The sequence below is a fragment of the Corvus kubaryi genome, unplaced genomic scaffold (genome assembly GCF_017639235.1).
Source record: "Corvus kubaryi isolate FWS band 111438036 unplaced genomic scaffold, C.kubaryi_AGA036_p1.0 75, whole genome shotgun sequence".
Taxonomy (NCBI): domain Eukaryota; kingdom Metazoa; phylum Chordata; class Aves; order Passeriformes; family Corvidae; genus Corvus; species Corvus kubaryi.
The window spans coordinates 814,471-833,286 of record NW_024582062.1 but is presented as its reverse complement, the minus strand read 5'-3'; the positions used below and the strand labels follow the sequence as shown (position 1 = coordinate 833,286).

The following is an 18,816-nucleotide window of genomic DNA, read 5'->3' as shown; positions in this document are numbered from 1 at the left end:
GTCCAAAGGTTTTAATTCAACCCCTGTGTTTTGGCTTCCCTCCAGGCCTGAGTCCCGAGGATCCTTCACTCCAACACACACCCTATCCTGCCTGGGGGGCAGCCTGGGGAGCGCTGTTGCTTCACTCAGGGTGCAAACTCTTGAGGGACTTATCATCTCAGGCACCTCACCTTCTCTTGTGGAAGGAACTAGTTGTTTTTGTCAAGATGGGAAGGAACTGCCCCAGCTAAGGAAACTTGTTTTCCTAAGTTCTTCATAGGCAAAAACTCCAATAACCCAGGAGCTCTCTGGGTTAAAAAAAAAAAAATCTCTAGTATCTTCGTCATATTATCTTTGGGGTGTAATACCCATGAGACGTTTGACAGCTGTCAGCCTTTGTGTTAGTCTGACTTGTTGTGCATTTTAGTGTCAGGAATGTACTGCTCTATCACTTTATGGACAAATTGCCACTGATGTCACTTCAGCATTTGTGGCACAGGTTGCCCATATGGAAAACAGGCAGCATTCGACAGTGTCAATGGAAGTGTGTGCCTAGAAATCAGGAGAACACTGGAGATTTTCTGGGCTTTTTGCTTATTCACATTGTATTCATTCAGAGATGCCATATGGAAGATCCCTATAAAATTTCCCCTTTTTCCTGACTACTATGTGAGCGTAAGTAAATGTAATTCATATTGTTCTGGCAGGCTTTCTTTGCTCATATGCTGAATGTAAATCACAGCTGTGCAGAGCATTGCAGCAAAGTCCTTCCCTTGGTTGTAGGGTGTCTTCTGTTGCATCGTCTTACATTAACTGTCTGCAGGATCCTTGCTTTTGATTATAGTTTAAATGAGCCAGTGGGGGGCAGAAAACACATACAGTAATATCAGATACAGTGAGTATTGTTTGTAAATGATAGAGCTAGCAATTTCCCTGACAAGAATGGTGGTAATTTTAGTGAGGATAGTGTTCCAAGTGTTAATTTAAGCAAAGACCGTCAGAAGTTTTGACTGCCAGTAAAACTGCATCCTTGCTCTGCTTTTGTTTCTATATGGAAATGCATCCTGCCTCCAAGTAGAACTTACTGAAGAATTTAAGACAATAGAGTCTGTGACATGATAAATTATTTTAATTCAGGATAAAAGATTATAACAAGAACCAGCAGAATTACACTGTTCTACAGTGTCTTGGTTTGAAAGTTAAGTGTCTGCTAAGGAAAGCAGGAGCCTCCCTTGGAATGGAAAATATGACCCCCTTTCTTCCGAATTATTGTAACTTTGAAATTAAGGGGCTTAATCAGGCAAAGATATGAAAAAAGGAACAACAGTTCTTTACTAGGATGTATAACAAGGCAAGTAACAACAACAACAGCAGCAGCAACAAACAGAACCAGAGACCCAGTGACAGCCTCCTCTTGGCCGAGGCGCTTTCCCCTCGGTGCAGTTCCACTCACGGCCGGCAGAGGGCGCTGTGGCGCGAGCTCGGGGACCACGCGGCCCTGGAGGCCGGGCTGAATGGTGACGATGGGCTGCAGCAGTGTTATAAATAAAATATGTAATTCATGCTATTATGTATAAAACTGGAATGTAATCAGACCCTACAGAGACCGAGTTTCAAAATCCCTGCACCAGCCTGGTTGAGAGGAAAAATTTCACAACACTAAAAGTATTTCTTTCACAATAAGTGAGGATTCCACCTAGGTGGGGTTGGATCTTATCACAACTGCCCAGGAACCAGAGATGGCCCATCCATCACCAGAAATAGCCCACTCATCACCCGGGATGGACAATTCATCAGACCCAGGAAAGGCTTTGTGCGGCCCAACTCCGGGACAAAAAAACTTCATGAATACGAGAAGAATAGAATTAATTCGGACTCTTCCCAAAAACTGTATAAGAAGGGACCAGACAAAGCAGCAGTCGTGAACTTGGGAGGTCTGATGCGGTAGAGATCAGATCTATGTGTGTTCACCCAGCTCCGACCCCAGGCTTGGAGCTGCTTTTCTCGATCGTGGCTTTTGAAACCGATATTTCGGTCGCATAATAAATTTTTATAAATTTTGATTGAGCAATTTTGTTTATATTAGTTTGGTGACCCCGACGTGATACGATTTGGGGTACCCCTTTTTCGGTCAGGAGGCGCCCCGCTAATTTTTCTAGCGGCCTGGCTGGACAGGGGATCCCGCGGACCAATCGTATCAACGAACCTAATTTAAAGTAGCACCTCGATCGAGAAAAAGAAATAAAACGAGCTCTCAGGGAACTTGGGGGGGACCCAGGGTGGGATCCCCGGAGCCGTGGCAGGGTAATTCACTCATAAAAATCTACGTGCACGAAGAATCCACGCAGGAAAACGGACCGTAAGTATTGCGTGGTTGAGTGAGGGCGACCGAGCGTGTGTGTGAGACGTGATATTGTCACGAAGCGAGTGTGGACCCCAAGATCGCAGTTCCTCTCTCCCGCGAGGGAAGAGGTTGGTCACGGGGGAAGCGAAAGAAAAACCTAATTTTTTTCCACATGTCAAGCCCGAATAAATCGAAAAATTCGGGGGATCGGTCGCGGACGGCTAGGGGGAAGGGTACGTCCTTTATCGAGTTCAAGGACTGGTAAGCCCCCTAGTCTCGGACATATTTAGTCCAAGTAAAAGTCAGAACTTCGAGAGCAGTTACCGGAGGAAAACCCCCAGACCGGTCCTCTGCGAGGGCTACTATACCGGTAACATATTAAATACAAATTCGAAACGGTACCGAATTCAGGAACTTAGAGGACTCTGCGCAAAGTCCAGGTAAGAAGTAATTTTTTATTTTTTTCTCTTTAAGATGGAACAGAAAAAGAGTAAAATCCCAAGAAAACCCCAAGAAAAATCAGGGGGTGGGAAGGAACAAGGGATACCTGAAATCCCGAGAGATAGTCCCTAAGCTGGATACTAGAACATTGGGGGGACTGTCCCGAAAGGAGAAATAAACCCAAGGAAAGGAGAAAAAGGCAAACAAGAAAGAGAGGGGTTGAGCCCCCTTGGAAGCATTGCCCCCCCCCCAGCCCCGAGCCCAGGCTCCTGTTGCGCCGCCGCTCCCGGAGCCCGAGGTCCCGCCTGTGCCGGCTCTCAGGCACCACCCACGGCTCCACCGCTTGTCCCAGCGGCGGCGGCTCCACCGGTAGTCCCGCTGTTCCCACCGCCCCCTCCAGCCCCTGCGGGTCCGGCGGCAGACCAGCATCCCTTTATGGCCTCCCGCCCGTGCCCCGGCCCCGGTGGTGGCCCCGGTCCCGGCTCCGGCCCCGGTCCTGATGTCCGCGGCCGTTCCACCGGCCCCTGCCCCCGCTGCGTTTGCTGACACAGCTCCATTGAACCCGGCTGCAGCCCCGCACAGGGTTCAGCAGCAGCACGGAGTCCTGCTGCTGTGGCTGCTGTGGACCCGTGCAGAAGGTCCACGCCGGGCTCTGGTGTCCATCAGAGGAGCTTGTCCCCTTGCCAGTTCCAGCGGCACTTTCCGCTTATCCCCCCCCTCTCCTAGAAGAATCAGCCCCAGAGAGGATTCCCCCCGCCTCCCCCCCCCCCCCCCCCGCTGCCTGCACCGTTCCCCTGGCAACGAACGCTTCTGCCGTTTCTCTTAAAGGAGAAGCAAACACCAAAGTTGGAGTAGATCTCAAATATTTAGCACACAGGAAGAAAAAGGGGTTGATTCATGGGAGAAGGATGAAAGATGAGAAAATCTTTCAGGAAATCTAGTACTGTCAGAGGCTTCTCAATTTAAGGTCCAGGAAGCCCTTGATAAAATTAAAAGTCGGACCCCTAAAGAAGAACTAATTTTTTTGTAGATTCGGGAGCTGAACAAACCACCGTTCAGCGACTGCCGAGCGGATGTACAACAAGCAAAGATACCCCGACGGTGGTCGGAGAAAAAGGGGAATCTTTTAAGGTCCCGGTTATTAAAAATGTAGAGTTCAAATCTGAAACCAGGACGTGCCTAGGGAATGTTTTGTTGAGTGAAGAGGCGAACTACAGTTTGTTAGGAAGAGATTTGATGGTGGCTTTGGAGGTAAGCTTGATTGTTCAGGAGTCACAGTTTGTAGTGAGCTTATACAAACTAACCATAGAAGATAAAGACAAGGTGAATCCGAAAGTCGAGTATACCAAAGGAGAGGCAGGCAGAATAGAAATGACACCCATTCGTATCGAGATTAAAAGGCCAGAAGATCTGATTAAGGGTTAAACAATATCCTCTGTTGCAGTGGGGATCCTGCAACATACATATATCAAACCAGGAGTCCTGTGGAAAGGAAATATATACGGACAGACAGATTCTTGCTAGCTGTTTCAGAAAGATGTTTATTTCTCCAGCCGCATGGCCGGAGCTCTGCCCAGGAACTGTTCCAGTCACCGGACCAAGGGTCCTTCTGCCCGCGCAGGGAACACAAACCAACCAATGGGAACGAGGCTGAGCAGGGGCAGGGAATCCCCGTGTCTGTGCCCTCAGGGCCCCTCTGCCAGGGCTACACGGCAGGGGAGGGACCCCAACACCTCACCCGTTTTATTTTAATAAAAGGAGAATGAAAACAACTGGATAAACATAACAAGAACAGTTTCAAAACAAAACAAGCCACCCTCCTGAGTCTTTAAATGTCCAATCAGATTCTGTGGAACATCTTAGGGCTGACAGAAGGGAGACAGAACTCTCTGAGCATGCTTTGTGGGGAAACTGAGGCAGGAGAGGGTTTAACTTCTTCCCTCCCCCTTTTCATCCCCCACTCAGCATTGGAAAGGGATTTTTGGGGAAACAATTGGCAAAAGCATGGTTTTGTGAGGGAAACCATGGATGAAAAAACGGATTGGGAATACACTGGGGGTAATAGGACATAGGGTAAAAGGGAAAGGTGGGATTAGGAAAGGGAGACTGTAGGGGGGACTTACAATAGAGATACTGTCTAACATGACTACGGTTTTTTGCATATATACTGCCTTTTACAGAAACACCATCAGGCCCAGTGACCTGTGATGCTTGTAACCCTTTTCTACCTCGTATAATTTTGAATTCCACGACTTCTCCATCTCCCAAGCTTGGGATGCATTTTTCAGGGTTATTCTTTTTAATAGCAGTTCTATGCACGAATATGTCTTGCTGGTTGTCACACCTTGTTATAAAACCATAATTTTGCTTAACATTATACCATTTTACTATCCCTAAGATCTTAGGTACTACGATCTTTTCCTTTTTTCGAGTGGCTGCTGTTTTCTGTCTCGCTGCGTCTTTGCTCTCTCTTTCGGTCGCTCCCGTGTTGGAATTGTCGGGGCTGCTGGTGCCCGCGCGCTCTTCCCGGGGTCGCGTTCGGGGCTGTGTGGGCCGGGCCGGGCCGCGCCGCTCAGTTCTCCATGCGTCGCCTCCTCTGCCCTCAGCTTCGCTGCCGCTGCCGGGCGCTGTACCCACATCTCGGCCGGGCCCCCGAGCGATGACCCCCCCGTGCCCTGCTCCAGCGCGCGTCTCGGCTGGGCGCGGCTCCGCTCCACCGCCACCGCCGCCAGCCGCTGCCCGCGCGCCGCCCCTCTCGGTCGGGCGTTCACGGGGCTCGCTCCACCACACGCTGCACGCGGCCGTGCGGGCACCACCGGGTCCCGCCGCTCCCGCCGTGCCTCGCTCCGCCACCGACACTGCGGCTCGCGTGGCTCCGCCCGCGCGCGGGAACTGCCTCGCTGCTGCTCACAGAGCGCTCAGTGCACGTGGCCTGGGCCGCACGGTCCCTGCGCCAGGCTTCCCTTTGCCAGGACTTCCTTTGCCAGCTTTCCCAATGCCAGCTGACATTGCTCAACAGTCTCGGTAACTAAATAATATTCATGAAAATATTCTTCCATCGGCATATATTTTGACTCCAGTATTAACTGTGTCCAAACGGTTTTCCAAAAGCCCTTGGTAATAATTAAATCCCAAGAAACATAGAAAAAGTTCTTAAACAACCATGCCAGGAAGTGTTTCAGTTCTTTTTGAGCTTGAATCAAGCTAAAATTTACAAATCGTTGTTCAAGAATCATTTTAAGTTTAAGATAAATGTCCATATGCGGCTCTGAGAGCCAAGAGTCTTCCCACGGTCCCTCCATAGTTTAGATATGGAATAGCAAAGCAAAACCAAGAAGAGGAATCCAAAGTTTCCAGGGTTTACTCACACAAATCAGTCGCTTAGGGATCGGGGATCGTTCTGCTCTCAATTCTCCACCATTTGTTGCAGTGGGGATCCTGCAACACGCATATATCAAACCAGGAGTCCCGTGGAAAAGAAATATATATGGACAGACAGATTCTTGATAGCTGTTTCAGAGATGTTTATTTCTCCAGCCGCATGGCCGGAGCTCTGCCGAGGAACTGTTCCAGTCACCGGACCAAGGGTCCTTCTGCCCGCACAGGGAACACAAACCAACCAATGGGAATGAGGCTGAGCAGGGGCAGGGAAACCCCGTCTCTGTGCCCTCAGGGCCCCTCTCCCAGGGCTACACGGCAGGGGAGGGACCCCAACAATCCTCTTCCTATAGAAGGGAGAAAGAGACTAAAGCAAGTAATAGCTGGGGCGCTGTTCCCCACGGTCCCTAATCCGTGCACTTTGCTGGGTGGCACCCCACCTCAGATACCTGGTGTGGTGTGGTAGACTTGAGAGGTGCCTTTTGGACTTGTACTCTGGCAGAGGAGAGCTGGGATTGTTTCACTTTTTGGTGGGGGGATCTGGGAACCTGCTGGGGGCAGCGGCTTGGGTGAGCCTCCTTGCCTCAGGGGTTTGTGGACTCACCGAGCTTATTTGGTCAGGCTCTTGAGCAATTGCTCAGCCGGTTTTGTTCGGGGAGCCAGGCTGCCTCCGTGCCTGAATGGCTTGCTGGTGGCTGGACCAGCAGAAAGGCATGTGAGAAAAGCCACTATAAGGTTGTTAAATTTCTTAGGAGACAAGGGGTTAAAAGTCTCCAAATCAAAACCCCAGTTCACTGATCCCGAGGTAGAATACCTGGGACATTGGCTAACAAAAAAAAAAAAAAAAAAAAAAAAAAAAAAAAAGGGGGGGGAACTATTTTTACACACTCCAAGTATGCATTTGGTGTGATACACACTTTTGGGAAAATTTGGGAAGAAAGAGGGCTAATTAACACCAGAGGGAGAGGATTAATCCATGGGGAAATAATAAAACAGATCCTGGAAGCTGTCAGGGAGCCAGAGGTGATTTCAATAGTGCATACAGGAATGCAGTTCCAGACCCGAGGAGCTGATAAAGAGGCGAAGACGAAACATTATTAAAGGTAAGTACCCCAGAGGTCGAGCAAGGAGAACCCAAAGAATACCCCCCACGACCTCCCCCAAAAAAGGAGATTGAAGACTACCTAAAAATAGGAGCAAAACAAGAAGAAGGTAAGTGGAGGTTACCAGATGGGAGGGAGCTACTGTCAAAGGAATATAGTAGAAAAAAATTCTAAAAAGACTGCACCAGCAAACTCATTGGGGGGCAAGGGCCCTAGCAAATCAATTTTTAAAATTTTTCGGATGGAAGGGTATTTATGAATTAGCAAAGCAGGAGGTACAGGGGTGCATGATATGCCAGAGGATAAACCGGGCTAACTCCCGGCAGGCAGTACTTTTGAAAGGATCTAAATAGATTTTACTGAGCTTCCTAAAGTCGGAAGATATAAAAATTTTTTGGTATTAGTTGATAAACTAACCCACTGGGTGGAGGCTTTCCCTACCTCAAGGGCAACAGCCCAGACAGTTTCAAAGATATTATTGGAAGAAATTATACCCCGATATGGTATAATAGACTACATAGATTCGGATCAAGGAACACATTTCACCTCAAAAATTATTAAGCAATTGGCTGAAGCTCTGAGAATTCAATGGGAGTATCACACTCCTTAGCACCCTCAGAGTTCGGATCAAGTTGAAAAAAAAAAAAAAAAAGACACTAAAAGCTCAATTATCTAAATTAATGCTGGAAACAAAAATGACATGGGTAAAATGTCTCCCCTTAGCCTTGTTAAATATCAGAACTATGCTGCACTCAGAGACAAGGCTGTCACCTTTCAGAATGTTATACGGGATGCAAGTAGGACACCCCGGGATAGAGAATGGACAAATACAACCATAGCTATTAGAAATTAACAGGAATCTACAGAGATTGAGAAGGCATGGACTGACGCAGCGGTTCAGACAGCAGAGAGAGGCTGGACACACGCTTCTCAGTGAAGAAAACAGGACTTCAAGAAGAGACGCCTGAGTGGAGGATCACTTCTGCCCCAGAGGACTTAAAGATAAAAAAAAAAAACTGCGCCGGCCCGGCAAATGACTGGGAGAGCCCAGATAAGTTGTATCGTAATTGCTTGTACATGTTACCCGTTTGTCTCTTTTGAGTGCGAATATTGTCATGAGGTTTGGGTCACTCATTGCCAAAGGGGCTATAGACTCAGAGACTTGTGTACAAAGTGTTTAGAAGAAGAACAAAACTTGACTAGCCATGTTTTACAGCTTGCTACAAATTTGAGTATAATATAATTGGATTCTTTAAAGTAGTATCACCTATACAAAAATGAAGTAAGGAGAAAATTGGACTCTGGCACAGATTCTGACTGTCGAGTGTCACAGGTTTTAAATAAAGTACCCTGTGGGACTGACACAGTTAAACTCTCTAGGTGGGGTGTGTACAAAAGGCAGTATGCAGCTCGATCTGGCCACAGGATCCCAGGACAATATCCCTGCTGCCGAGAAGATCCTTCACCTCGCCGCTGGTAGCAACTCAGTGGGCGTAGGCACAGGCAGAGGGATGCATCTGTGGAGATTCCTGATGGTTCTGAGCCTAGCCATATGCCAGACAGCTAACCTACAGCCGGATAGCTGGTCCTACACTGAGGGGGAAAACCTCACCGAGAGGTGTAAGCTGTGTCTGCCAAGCCTCTTAAAGGAACAGGGTACATATCAAGCCCCAGAGGTCTGTGAAATCAGAAAGAAAGGCAAGACCTGTCATATAAACGGCACTCGATTCCAAATATGTAAAACAAATGGGGTAATTTTGTGCTACCCCCAAGTTGCAAGCTTTAAGCATGGGCAGTCAAGGGCACCTCCTATTAAAAGTAGACACCACCTTAATAGATATAAAAGAGAAGCCACACAAAAACCTATTCCAACTTGCAACCAATGTAATCAGACTGTTGGGATAGGAGGAAAAATGAAACCCATTTTTGTGGCCTACTTTCAGGTTAACAATCTGTGCTATGATACCTCTACATTAAACATGTGTATTATAAATGGAAAAACCTACTAGGTGGGGCAAAATTTAAAATATCAAGGTAAACTAACCCTGAGCAATGAACCTGTTATACTAGACCACCTTGAAGAAAATGATGACAGGGCATGCTTGCAATATGCTAACATCTTTTGCTTTTCTAAGAACAAGGATGGCATGGACCCAGAAAGCACTATGAAACAGGTAGCATTAGAGCTCAAGAGACAAGAATCAGAAATAAGAAAAAAGAGAATAGAACAAGAGAGACTATTAGCATTAAGCAAACAATACGACCTACTAGAAAAGCTGTATAATAATTGGGAATGGCCAACCCCTAACACTAACTTGTTCACAGACTTAATGCAAGAAATCACTACTGAGTTAGGTTTATCCAACTGTTGGATATGTGGGGGGCTGAAATCAGCAAAAAAAATGGCCTTGGAAGGGTGAAGGCTTAGCTCCAGAACAACTTCTAAAAAGAGATAGAAATCAGTTCTCAATGACTACACAGAGGCCTGAAGGTTAGATTCTAGACCAACGAGTAATAGGAATAATTTGCATCAGCAGGGAAAAAAGTGAATATACTGAGGTTGTGAGATACACCCCATGTATATCCACCCTAGCAATATATATATATATTCAAATAACAGAAGTAAAATCTGGCAACCAGAACCCCCTGCAAGATATTGGAGTCAAAAAAAAAAAAAAGAAAAGCAAATTGTGATTGGAATAGTCGAGTCAACCTTTTGCTGGTACAAGCAATCTGGAGCTAACCCTTACCAATCCTTAGAAGACTTAAAAGAATATTGGAGAGACCATCAGGGACCTCGCAGCTGTAATCAAAAAGGTGGCACATGTTCCAGTCCAAAAATGGAATTCCATCTTACAAGCATCTTGGTGAAAACAATTATTTGATGGTACATGGTGGAAGAAAGCAGCATTTTTCATACTTTGTTCAGCAGCCGGGGTGACATTCATACCCTGCATGATACCATGTTTTATTAGATTAATACACTCAGTAGTACAAGGTATGCAAATAGCTGTGATGCCCATGGACCCGAGACTAGCTGCCGAGGTTGTGATAAAGTTTGAAAAGCAGATAAAGGAGAAAAAGCTAGAGTTACAAGTAAAACTAAATAGCTATGACTAAAAAGAATTCTTTTGTTTCAATATTCATACCTTTATATTTGTAGTAAATATTTGATGATAGTATTTCTATTTTTTTGTAGTAACAAAAAGTAGCACGAATTAATGTTTCCATATAAAAAAGGGGGGGGGGGGGAATTGTTATAAATAAAATATGTAATTCATGCTATTATGTATAAAACTGGAATGTAATCAGACCCTACAGAGACCGAGTTTCAAAATCCCTGCACCAGCCTGGCTGAGAGAAAAATTTCACAACACTAGAAGTATTTCTTTCACAATAAGTGAGGATTCCACCTAGGTGGGGTTAGATCTTATCACAACTGTTCCAGGAACCAGAGATGGCCCATCCATCACCAGAAATAGCCCACTCATCACCCGGGATAGACAATTCATCAGACCCAGGAAAGGCTTTGTGCGGCCCAACTCCGGGACAAAAAAACTTCATGAATACGAGAAGAATAGAATTAATTCGGACTCTTCCCAAAAACTGTATAAGAAGGGACCAGACAAAGCAGCAGTCGTGAACTTGGGAGGTCTGATGCGGTAGAGATCAGATCTATGCGTGTTCACCCAGCTCCGACCCCGGGCTCGGAGCTGCTTTTCTTGATCCCCGGGCTCGGAGCTGCTTTTCTTGATCGTGGCTTTTGAAACCGATATTTAGGTCGCATAATAAATGTCATTTCTTTATTAATTTTGATTGAGCAATTTTGTTTATATTAGCAGGAACCTTGGAGCAGCAGCTGGAGTGGCAGGGCAGGCTCGCCCAGGGTAGCAAGCAAGAGGTGGCAGAAACTTTGCAGTTGTAGCTGGAACCGCGGGGTGTCCCGGCAGGGCAGGGGTGCAGAGCTACAGTGTAGGGGAAAACCAGGAGCAGTGGCAGAAAAACGGTGGGGGCTGGGCAGCAGTAGCCCGGCTCTTGAACACGGCAGAGAGAGACGGCCTGGGAGGGGAAAGAGGCTCAGGGATCCTGGGCTTTCCCCTGAGGCACCCTAGCAGATGTTGAAGGGTCCTTTGTTTGGTGAGGTAGGATGTTAATAAGGCCCCAGTGCAACAGCCACTCTTACAGCAGAGCTCCACTCATGGTAGAAGACAGCAGAATAGAGAACCATGCAGTGGTGGTGAATTCTTCCAAGGAGGAGCTAGCAACTGCCCCAGCCCCTTTTTTCCCAGCCCAATTCTCGAGGTATCTCTGCCCCTGTGAGAGAAACCCTCAGATAAGGAGTGCAGGAGGCCGAATGCCCTCCTCCCCTGAGCTTGGCAAGTTCTTTTGTCTTTCTTAAGTATCCGGGCGTTATTGTCCCCTAGCAACACAAAGCGGAGAAAATTCCCTGAGAGAAAGAAAGAAAAGTAAGAACCCTAAACCGCAACATACAGTTATACATTCACCTCAGAATGGTGTCATTAAAACATTTATACTGACATTTCTGGCAGTACTTAAGTTCATTTCTGAGAAAAGAGCTTTACACTTTTGTTATGCCATTTTATTTTGTATTGGTTTACTTGATCGTTCATCTCTTGTTGTAAATAGTTTAAGACTAACCCGAACTTTGATTTTTTTTTTTTTCCTCAGTCTCCTTTCTCTGTGATGGCACTTGACACTGTCCCGCAAAGGAAGAGTCCTTCCTGCCTCAGGCAGTGCAGGCCTACCCTTTGTAAAGGAACCGATATTACTTTATATTCCCATATATCTATTATCTATATATAAAATGTATATGCATGATTTTTTAAATAGATGTTGTTTTCCTTAACCAATACTTGTTATAGTATCTGTAGTTCCAGGCCTGCCCTTTCCCTCTCTTCCTCTCCTTTTCTTCCCCTTCTGTAATTTCTGTCTATGTTCACATTTTTCCTGCTACATTCAGTTCTCTTTAAGGTTGTCTCAAATTCAGCTCTCACCAGATACAGGCTTTCCTAAGTCATTGACCATACTCTTTATACACTGACCCTGTAGATTCACACCCTGTTACCTACCCCAGGCTGTTTTCAAACGTGGTTTGTGTTCTAATAGTACCAGAACTTTACTGAACCAGACCACATTGCAGACCCCTTGCTATAAGGATGAGATCTTTAATGGCTACAAGAGAAAATTAAAGAGGTGGTAGAAGAAAGAAATGTAAATTCACCTGATTTTGCCTCTCCTAAGAGAAAATTAAGCAAAGGCCATCATGCAATCAACTTACTGGGTAAAAAGAAGGCAGATGCAGTGCAGAAATTTAAGGTGATGATTTAAGAAAAGGAAAATGGAGGATTTTTAAGAAGAACTTTGTAAGTAAAAAGAGATAGGAATCAGGAAAAGAAAGCAAGAAATAGAATTTTAAATCAGTCTTAGAAAATTTACTATCTTTTCCAGGCCTTTAGTTCCAGAGCGGAATCCTACCACCCTGCCAAAAAGCGCGAAGAACACTGTTCCATGGAATCCCTCTTGCAGATGGCACCAGGTCACTTTTATACCGTGGTCCTCTAATCGTTTCTTGTACAGCAGTCCATCATCTCTAAGCACATCAAATTCACAGGTCAAAATGAAAGTCTCGGGGAGCCGAGCAATAACACTGTCTTCAGCCAACAGTGGTGAAAAAACAGGGTCAAACATGGACTTGACCACTTCACAGATTTGTTTTGAGGGTGGATATATTGGACTTGGTTTGAAACCTCTTGTTTTAAACTCCAGAGGAATGTAGTCAGGACTCACCCATTTCTGATATTTCAGTCTCCGATCTTCTGAAACATGACAACCTTTAAATAATTCTTCGAGGCACAAGTCTTCATTAACATACTTCAAGCCAAGAACAAGGGTTCGTTCCTTTAGCAAAATGGGGACTTTCTCGTTCTGCTGATAAGAAGGCAAATTGAAGTCCACACACTGGAGAAAAGGATATATTAGGATTTGTGCTCTCAGCTTTGGGAGATCTCTTCTGTTCACCAGTGCTTGGGCAACAGCAGCAGTGAGTGTCCCTCCACTGCTGTCTCCACAGACGACAATGCGGGAAGGGTCAACTCCATGGTCTTGTGCAGTCCTCAGAAAGTGGATGGCAGCAGTGAGACAGTCCTCAAACTGGGCTGGGAAAGGGTGCTCAGGAGCTAAACGATACCTAAATAGGGGTGAAAGTATTTTAGCACAGTCATTTCTAGTGAATGGGCCCAGTGGAATCTTGTAGTTCATTTATTTCTCTCAAAAGACAGGAAAATACTCTGAGATTATAATTGCAGTAACATAATTGATCCAAATTAGTGCTTTTGATGTATTATTTGCTACTGTTAATGTTTGGGAGAGTCAGTATGCTGTTCTTCCTTTGCAAAATACTTCTTTACATATCTTGTAAGTGACTGAAAGCACCTGAGAGTTGGTTTAGAATTAGCTGGCAAGGCAGGTGTGACAATCAGTTATCACTAATTCCAGTTAGAAAATGAAGTGAACATTTAACAACAAATTGTTAGAGAATATCAGCATAGAAAATTGATAATGAAAATCTGAAAGGTTTTCAGTGTTCTGGAAGCTGAATTCTTTAAGCAGAATCAATGAGTTACTGGTTCTTCAAGTATTTTACGATGTAAATAGCAGTTAGTGCAATTGTAATCAACTCCTTAGACACCAACTCTTTTCCTGAACTTTTTGTTTCTTTTAAAAAAGCATTACAACTCATCAGAGAAATATTTTTAATGGTCATCTGAGGCTGACTGCAAGTTAGATGTGTATTTCCTGCCTCCACTTCTTCATGGAAATGCATCATGCCTCCAAGTAAAACTTACTGAAGAATTTAAGACAATAGAGTCAAGTGTATAGATTTGGAGGGTGGATATATCACACTTGGTTTGTAACCTCTTGTTTTAAACTCATGAGGTTCTTATATTTTTCAGAACTTCTAAAATGAGTATTTGGGGGTATGGGCAACTGTGCTTTCAAGAGAAACAGTTACACTTCAGGCTTTCAGCCTAAGGTGGTTTGAATATGGCTCTAGAAAACAAAAACATCCTCACGTCTTAGTGGTAGCTACAAATTATAAAATTACTGTAATGGATTTCATTTGGAAATAAGCAATTGGAGATTAGTTGACTATTTCCTCCCAAGATGAATTACTGCTGGCAAAAGGCACGGGACCATTAAATATAGGTACTTTACAAGGAGCTTGGCTGCAGTAAAGGCTTGCAAACCCAGGGTCAGAGTGTCTGGGCTGGCTCCACTTACCCAACACACACCACCACTGAATTGGTCTTCCTGCAGAAATAGCGGCATGTTCTTTCATAGGCCCCTGTAAAACAAAATAGTTCAATGGAATTATAACTTGCTTTAAAAATAAATTGAATGAAAATACTCTGAAATTCTTATCTCTGTTGCATGGCTAATGCAATATGTATAGCATGTGGCATGGGCTGATCTGGGCATTGCTCACCATTTCCTTACACCTGTAAGAATCTTCCAGCCTGTAGGAAACCCAGAATTTAAACCAATGCATGGTTTTGGTCCCCTCCTTGAAAAGTTATAGCCTAAAAGTTATAGCACCACTGCTGCCACTTCTGAAGTGGTTTTGAAGGGGAGAAGTTGTTTACAAAAAACAACAAAAAACCTGCTAAATCCAGTACAAGAATTTTTCTTGTGCATGAGGCATCATCTGACCTCTTTCCAATTCAAATTCCAAAATGTGTTTTGTCGTTGTTTTTCCATTGTAAAGACACACAGCACAATACACATATACAAGCTTGTACACACGTGTGAACAAAAATTGGGTGCTTTAAATAAGAAATAAAATGCTAATGAGATTTTCAACTTTCCTCATAAGCATGAGGAGGAAGGAAGAAAACAGGTATTAAAAATGATCAGAGAATATTCTAGATACATAGCCTATGTAAAGACAATTTAACATGATGCATACTGCATGTAAATAAATTGATTCTGCTGTCCTGAAATTATTTTTTTTTTTATTTGTAATGCTTAATCTACTAACTCTTCTCATAATTTAAGATATATTGTATCAGGTCAGAAACTCTGTGGTGTGTGTTTGTGGAGTCTCCCTCACTGGGAATATTCCGGAGCTCTCTGGACACAATCCTGTGCCCTGTGCTCTGGGATGGCCCTGCTGGAGCAGGGAGGTGGGACCAGATGACCTGCTGTGGTCCCTTCCAGCCTGACCCTTTCTGGATGCTGTGTGTAGCTATAGCTCGTATTGTTTATATTACTTACGGATACTTCCCAACCAGCCAACTCCTCCATGGAAATAAAGGATTCCCCGTCTTTGGCTATTGTTTGATGTTTTTGGCTGGTAAATTCTCACTTTAACCCTTTCAAACCTTAAGTCTTTGATAAGAAGACGTTTATCTTTAAATGGTGGTATTGTCTCCATTATAATCCTGAGGAGATGGACCTCTGAGATGATACCTACTTTGTCCAAAAATGTTGCCTGGTGATAAAAGAAACCACAAATTAGTGCAAATTTCTATCTAATCTGGAGATTGATAATGAAAAAAATTTAAAACTCCATGGCCAATTCAGTAGGAAAACAATCAAACTCCTAATAGTAGATAAAAGGTGTCAAATACTTCACCTGGTCAGTTGTTTCAGTGCCTGAACAAAATAAGGAGAGAGTAGTTACAGTATTTTAAACTTCAGCTTTGGATGAAGAAATGTATCCAATACTTTTGTTTCCCAAACTCACACTGCTTTTAAACTTGCAGAAAAAAAAATCCATAGCATCTGCCACAGCTGTCCTCCTGACCAAGAATAGCTTTGAACCCTGGCTTGATCTTCTCACAGCTCACTGATTCTTACTTAAACACTTGGGCTAAGGTTCTTATGTCACTCTGTGCTTGTCTACTCCATCACATCCACATGGCTTTAAGCTGTTTCACTTGTACCCTAGTCTAGTCTATTCCTGCTCAAGGTGAAAAACATGAGGCAGTATCACTGTATTTCCACTATATTGGATTCAATTTTGCACTACTTCCGCAGCAGACTTCTCTAATGAGTAATGTAATTTGTTGTGCTGCCATTATTCATGGATATGCATTTCAAGGAGAATTGTACATACAAAGGATCTTAAAAACCTGCCCTTGTGGCTTTCACCTCATATTTCACAGACCTCATGTAGCTCAGCAACATGGTCCTGTTAAATTTGGTGTAGGTATCCTGTTTTAGGCCATCTGAAGAGCTGATCCCATACACAGGAAGGATTGTCTTGTGGCAAAGTTTTAGTCTCATACCAATTCTTTCTACAGAACTCCTGGTCTGTGTCAGTGGGAAAATAGCTTTACTTCTTTATTCTTCAGTTTCTCTCTGGTACTTTCTTTCCTCACACTAATACTTTTGTAACAGTAAAGGTTAAGCCTGCATTTAGCCATATTTGTATGGAACATGAAGATCATCTTTGTCTTGAAATTACTAAAAGGAGTCCTAGGAGACCTTACCAAACACCGTGTTTGGTCTTGCCTTTTATCCCAGCTGAAGACTGGAAATACTAGTAAATTTTAATTTTCCATGCAGTTTTGACATCATGGATATCAGCCCTTGAAAGGATTTGGCATAAGTAATTTGCCTAACGGCCACAGCAAGAGTTACTACATGACTTACACTCTACTTGCATTTAAACTTTGGTTTAACCCTCCATTAATGTCCTTATCTCTCTGCTCCTTTCAGGTGGTGTGGAACTGTGCTTGTGCTTGGCCTCTCCCTGGCCAGCAGAAAGGATACAAAATTGTATGATCAGAAGTAAAAACTACGTAGATCACCAGTAAATTTCTAAATTCTGCAGTTTCACTTTTAACAAATGAATCACACAAAGATAAAACTTTGATGGATAAAGAGTAATCACAGTGTTTAGAAAATGTGGATGTTTATACACTGTATAATACTTGTAAGAAAACTAACTTTGACTTCAATTACTATCCTATTTTATTGGTTTGCTATCAAAGCAGTGTTGAGGCCTGGGTGTGGCACCAGAGAGTGGTGAGTCACCTTCTTGGGAGCTCACTGACTTCAAAGAAAACTTATTAAGCAATGGGTCAGGAAAAGAAAGGAAGAATTAACAACATTAGAACATAGAATTGAAGTGAAATGTAATGCACAACCCAGAGAGACGGAACAGTTTTTTTTCACAAGTTAAACAACTAAAAGAAGCTTGGTTTAGGTATCAGAGAAGGGTTTTTAAAATGACAGGGGCAGCAGTTAATTCAGGACAGGATGATTGATGAAACAGAAAGCCAAGTGCGTGTCATGTTTTAGTTTTGAAAAGAAACAAGGATGAAAAGGGAGGAACGATCAAAAATGTGTCAAAAACAATGACACAGAAAGTCGCTTTAGGTATTATGTGTACTGTCTCAAATAAGAAAGTTGTTTAGGTAAATTGAAAGGCAAATGAGGATGAATGTGGTAGCTCTCTTCAGATCACTCAGGAGGAGAGTGACAGGTTGTAGGAGAGAGCTGAGATCACAGACATCATTTAGCTGCTCACTCTGTAAGCAAGCACAGTGTTATACGGAGTAGAAATTCCACATACACAGGACAAGTTACCTTCTAAGCATTCCAGCACTGCCTTGAGGCAACACGAATGAAAAGCTAAAACACAGGCTGTCAGAAAAAACTGGGAATTGCACAGTATGCCCGATTTTATTTTTCAAAAATACTGCCTTTGGTGCTGGATAGCAAACAGGGGAGTCTGTTATACCCAGCCCAGCTGAAGGAATCTGCTTACATCACCTAATCAGTCCAGTTGCATATTTGCAATTTATTTAAACATTGATTCTAATAAACATCACTCTAACAGAAACAGAATTAAAAACTCAAGCCTTTAATTAAGTTTTACTTACCAGACCAAGCCCAAAATTAATGCAGTAATGAAGAGCATAAAGCTTTTGACGCTCACTGATTCCATGAGGAATTTCTGCTTTGGGGTGTTCATAATAGAAAGCAATTGCCACAATGCCAGTCAAAACAGTGAGAAAAATGGCCAGGAGAAGTTCCATCTTGCTGTGCTGGTAGGAACCCGAGAAGGAACCAGCTGTGGTCTCCTCCCCCTTTTTCAGACTTCAGGATTTCTAAGGTAAAGGCACAGGATTAGCTGTTCCCGTCATACGTAGCTCATAATCCAGCTTTTAAAAATGCTAATAGGAAGATGAGAACATGTGGTAACCCCACCATACAATTAGACAGTAACAACTAATTGCGGGAGAGGCTTGCATAAGTGGTTTTCACATTTCCAGGGAGCAAGGCCGTGCCCATCGCAACAGAACCGTGACTTGATGGATCATTGTAGTGTCAGCTTATGAGAAGAAAAAAACTTGTTCTGTCTCTCCCTGGTTTTGATTACAGGCAAGTCTTTATTATTTGTGAGTTCCTGCGCAGCATTTCTTGGTAATCATGTTCTGAGCAACTCAAGATTCTTGCTTTATTCTGACTCCATGCCTTACTTTTTCAGACTTTTATTGAAATCAAGGCTCTGTGTCACAAGCACGTTTCATCACCTGT

The 18,816-nt window shown here is 43.9% G+C and overlaps 1 protein-coding gene across 1 annotated transcript; it reads right to left on the bottom strand.

Annotated features, from left to right (window-relative positions):
• Positions 1–11,034: 11,034 nt before the first annotated feature.
• Positions 11,035–18,439, bottom strand: LOC121675717 (arylacetamide deacetylase-like 4). Its single transcript, XM_042051379.1, has 4 exons — positions 18,159–18,439; positions 15,541–15,757; positions 14,548–14,611; positions 11,035–13,453 (listed from the first exon to the last, which is right to left on the bottom strand). Exons 1-4 carry the CDS (start codon positions 18,312–18,314, stop codon positions 12,679–12,681), a joined length of 1,212 nt encoding a protein of 403 aa, XP_041907313.1. The 5' UTR covers positions 18,315–18,439; the 3' UTR covers positions 11,035–12,678.
• Between the last annotated feature and the right edge of the window lie 377 nt (positions 18,440–18,816).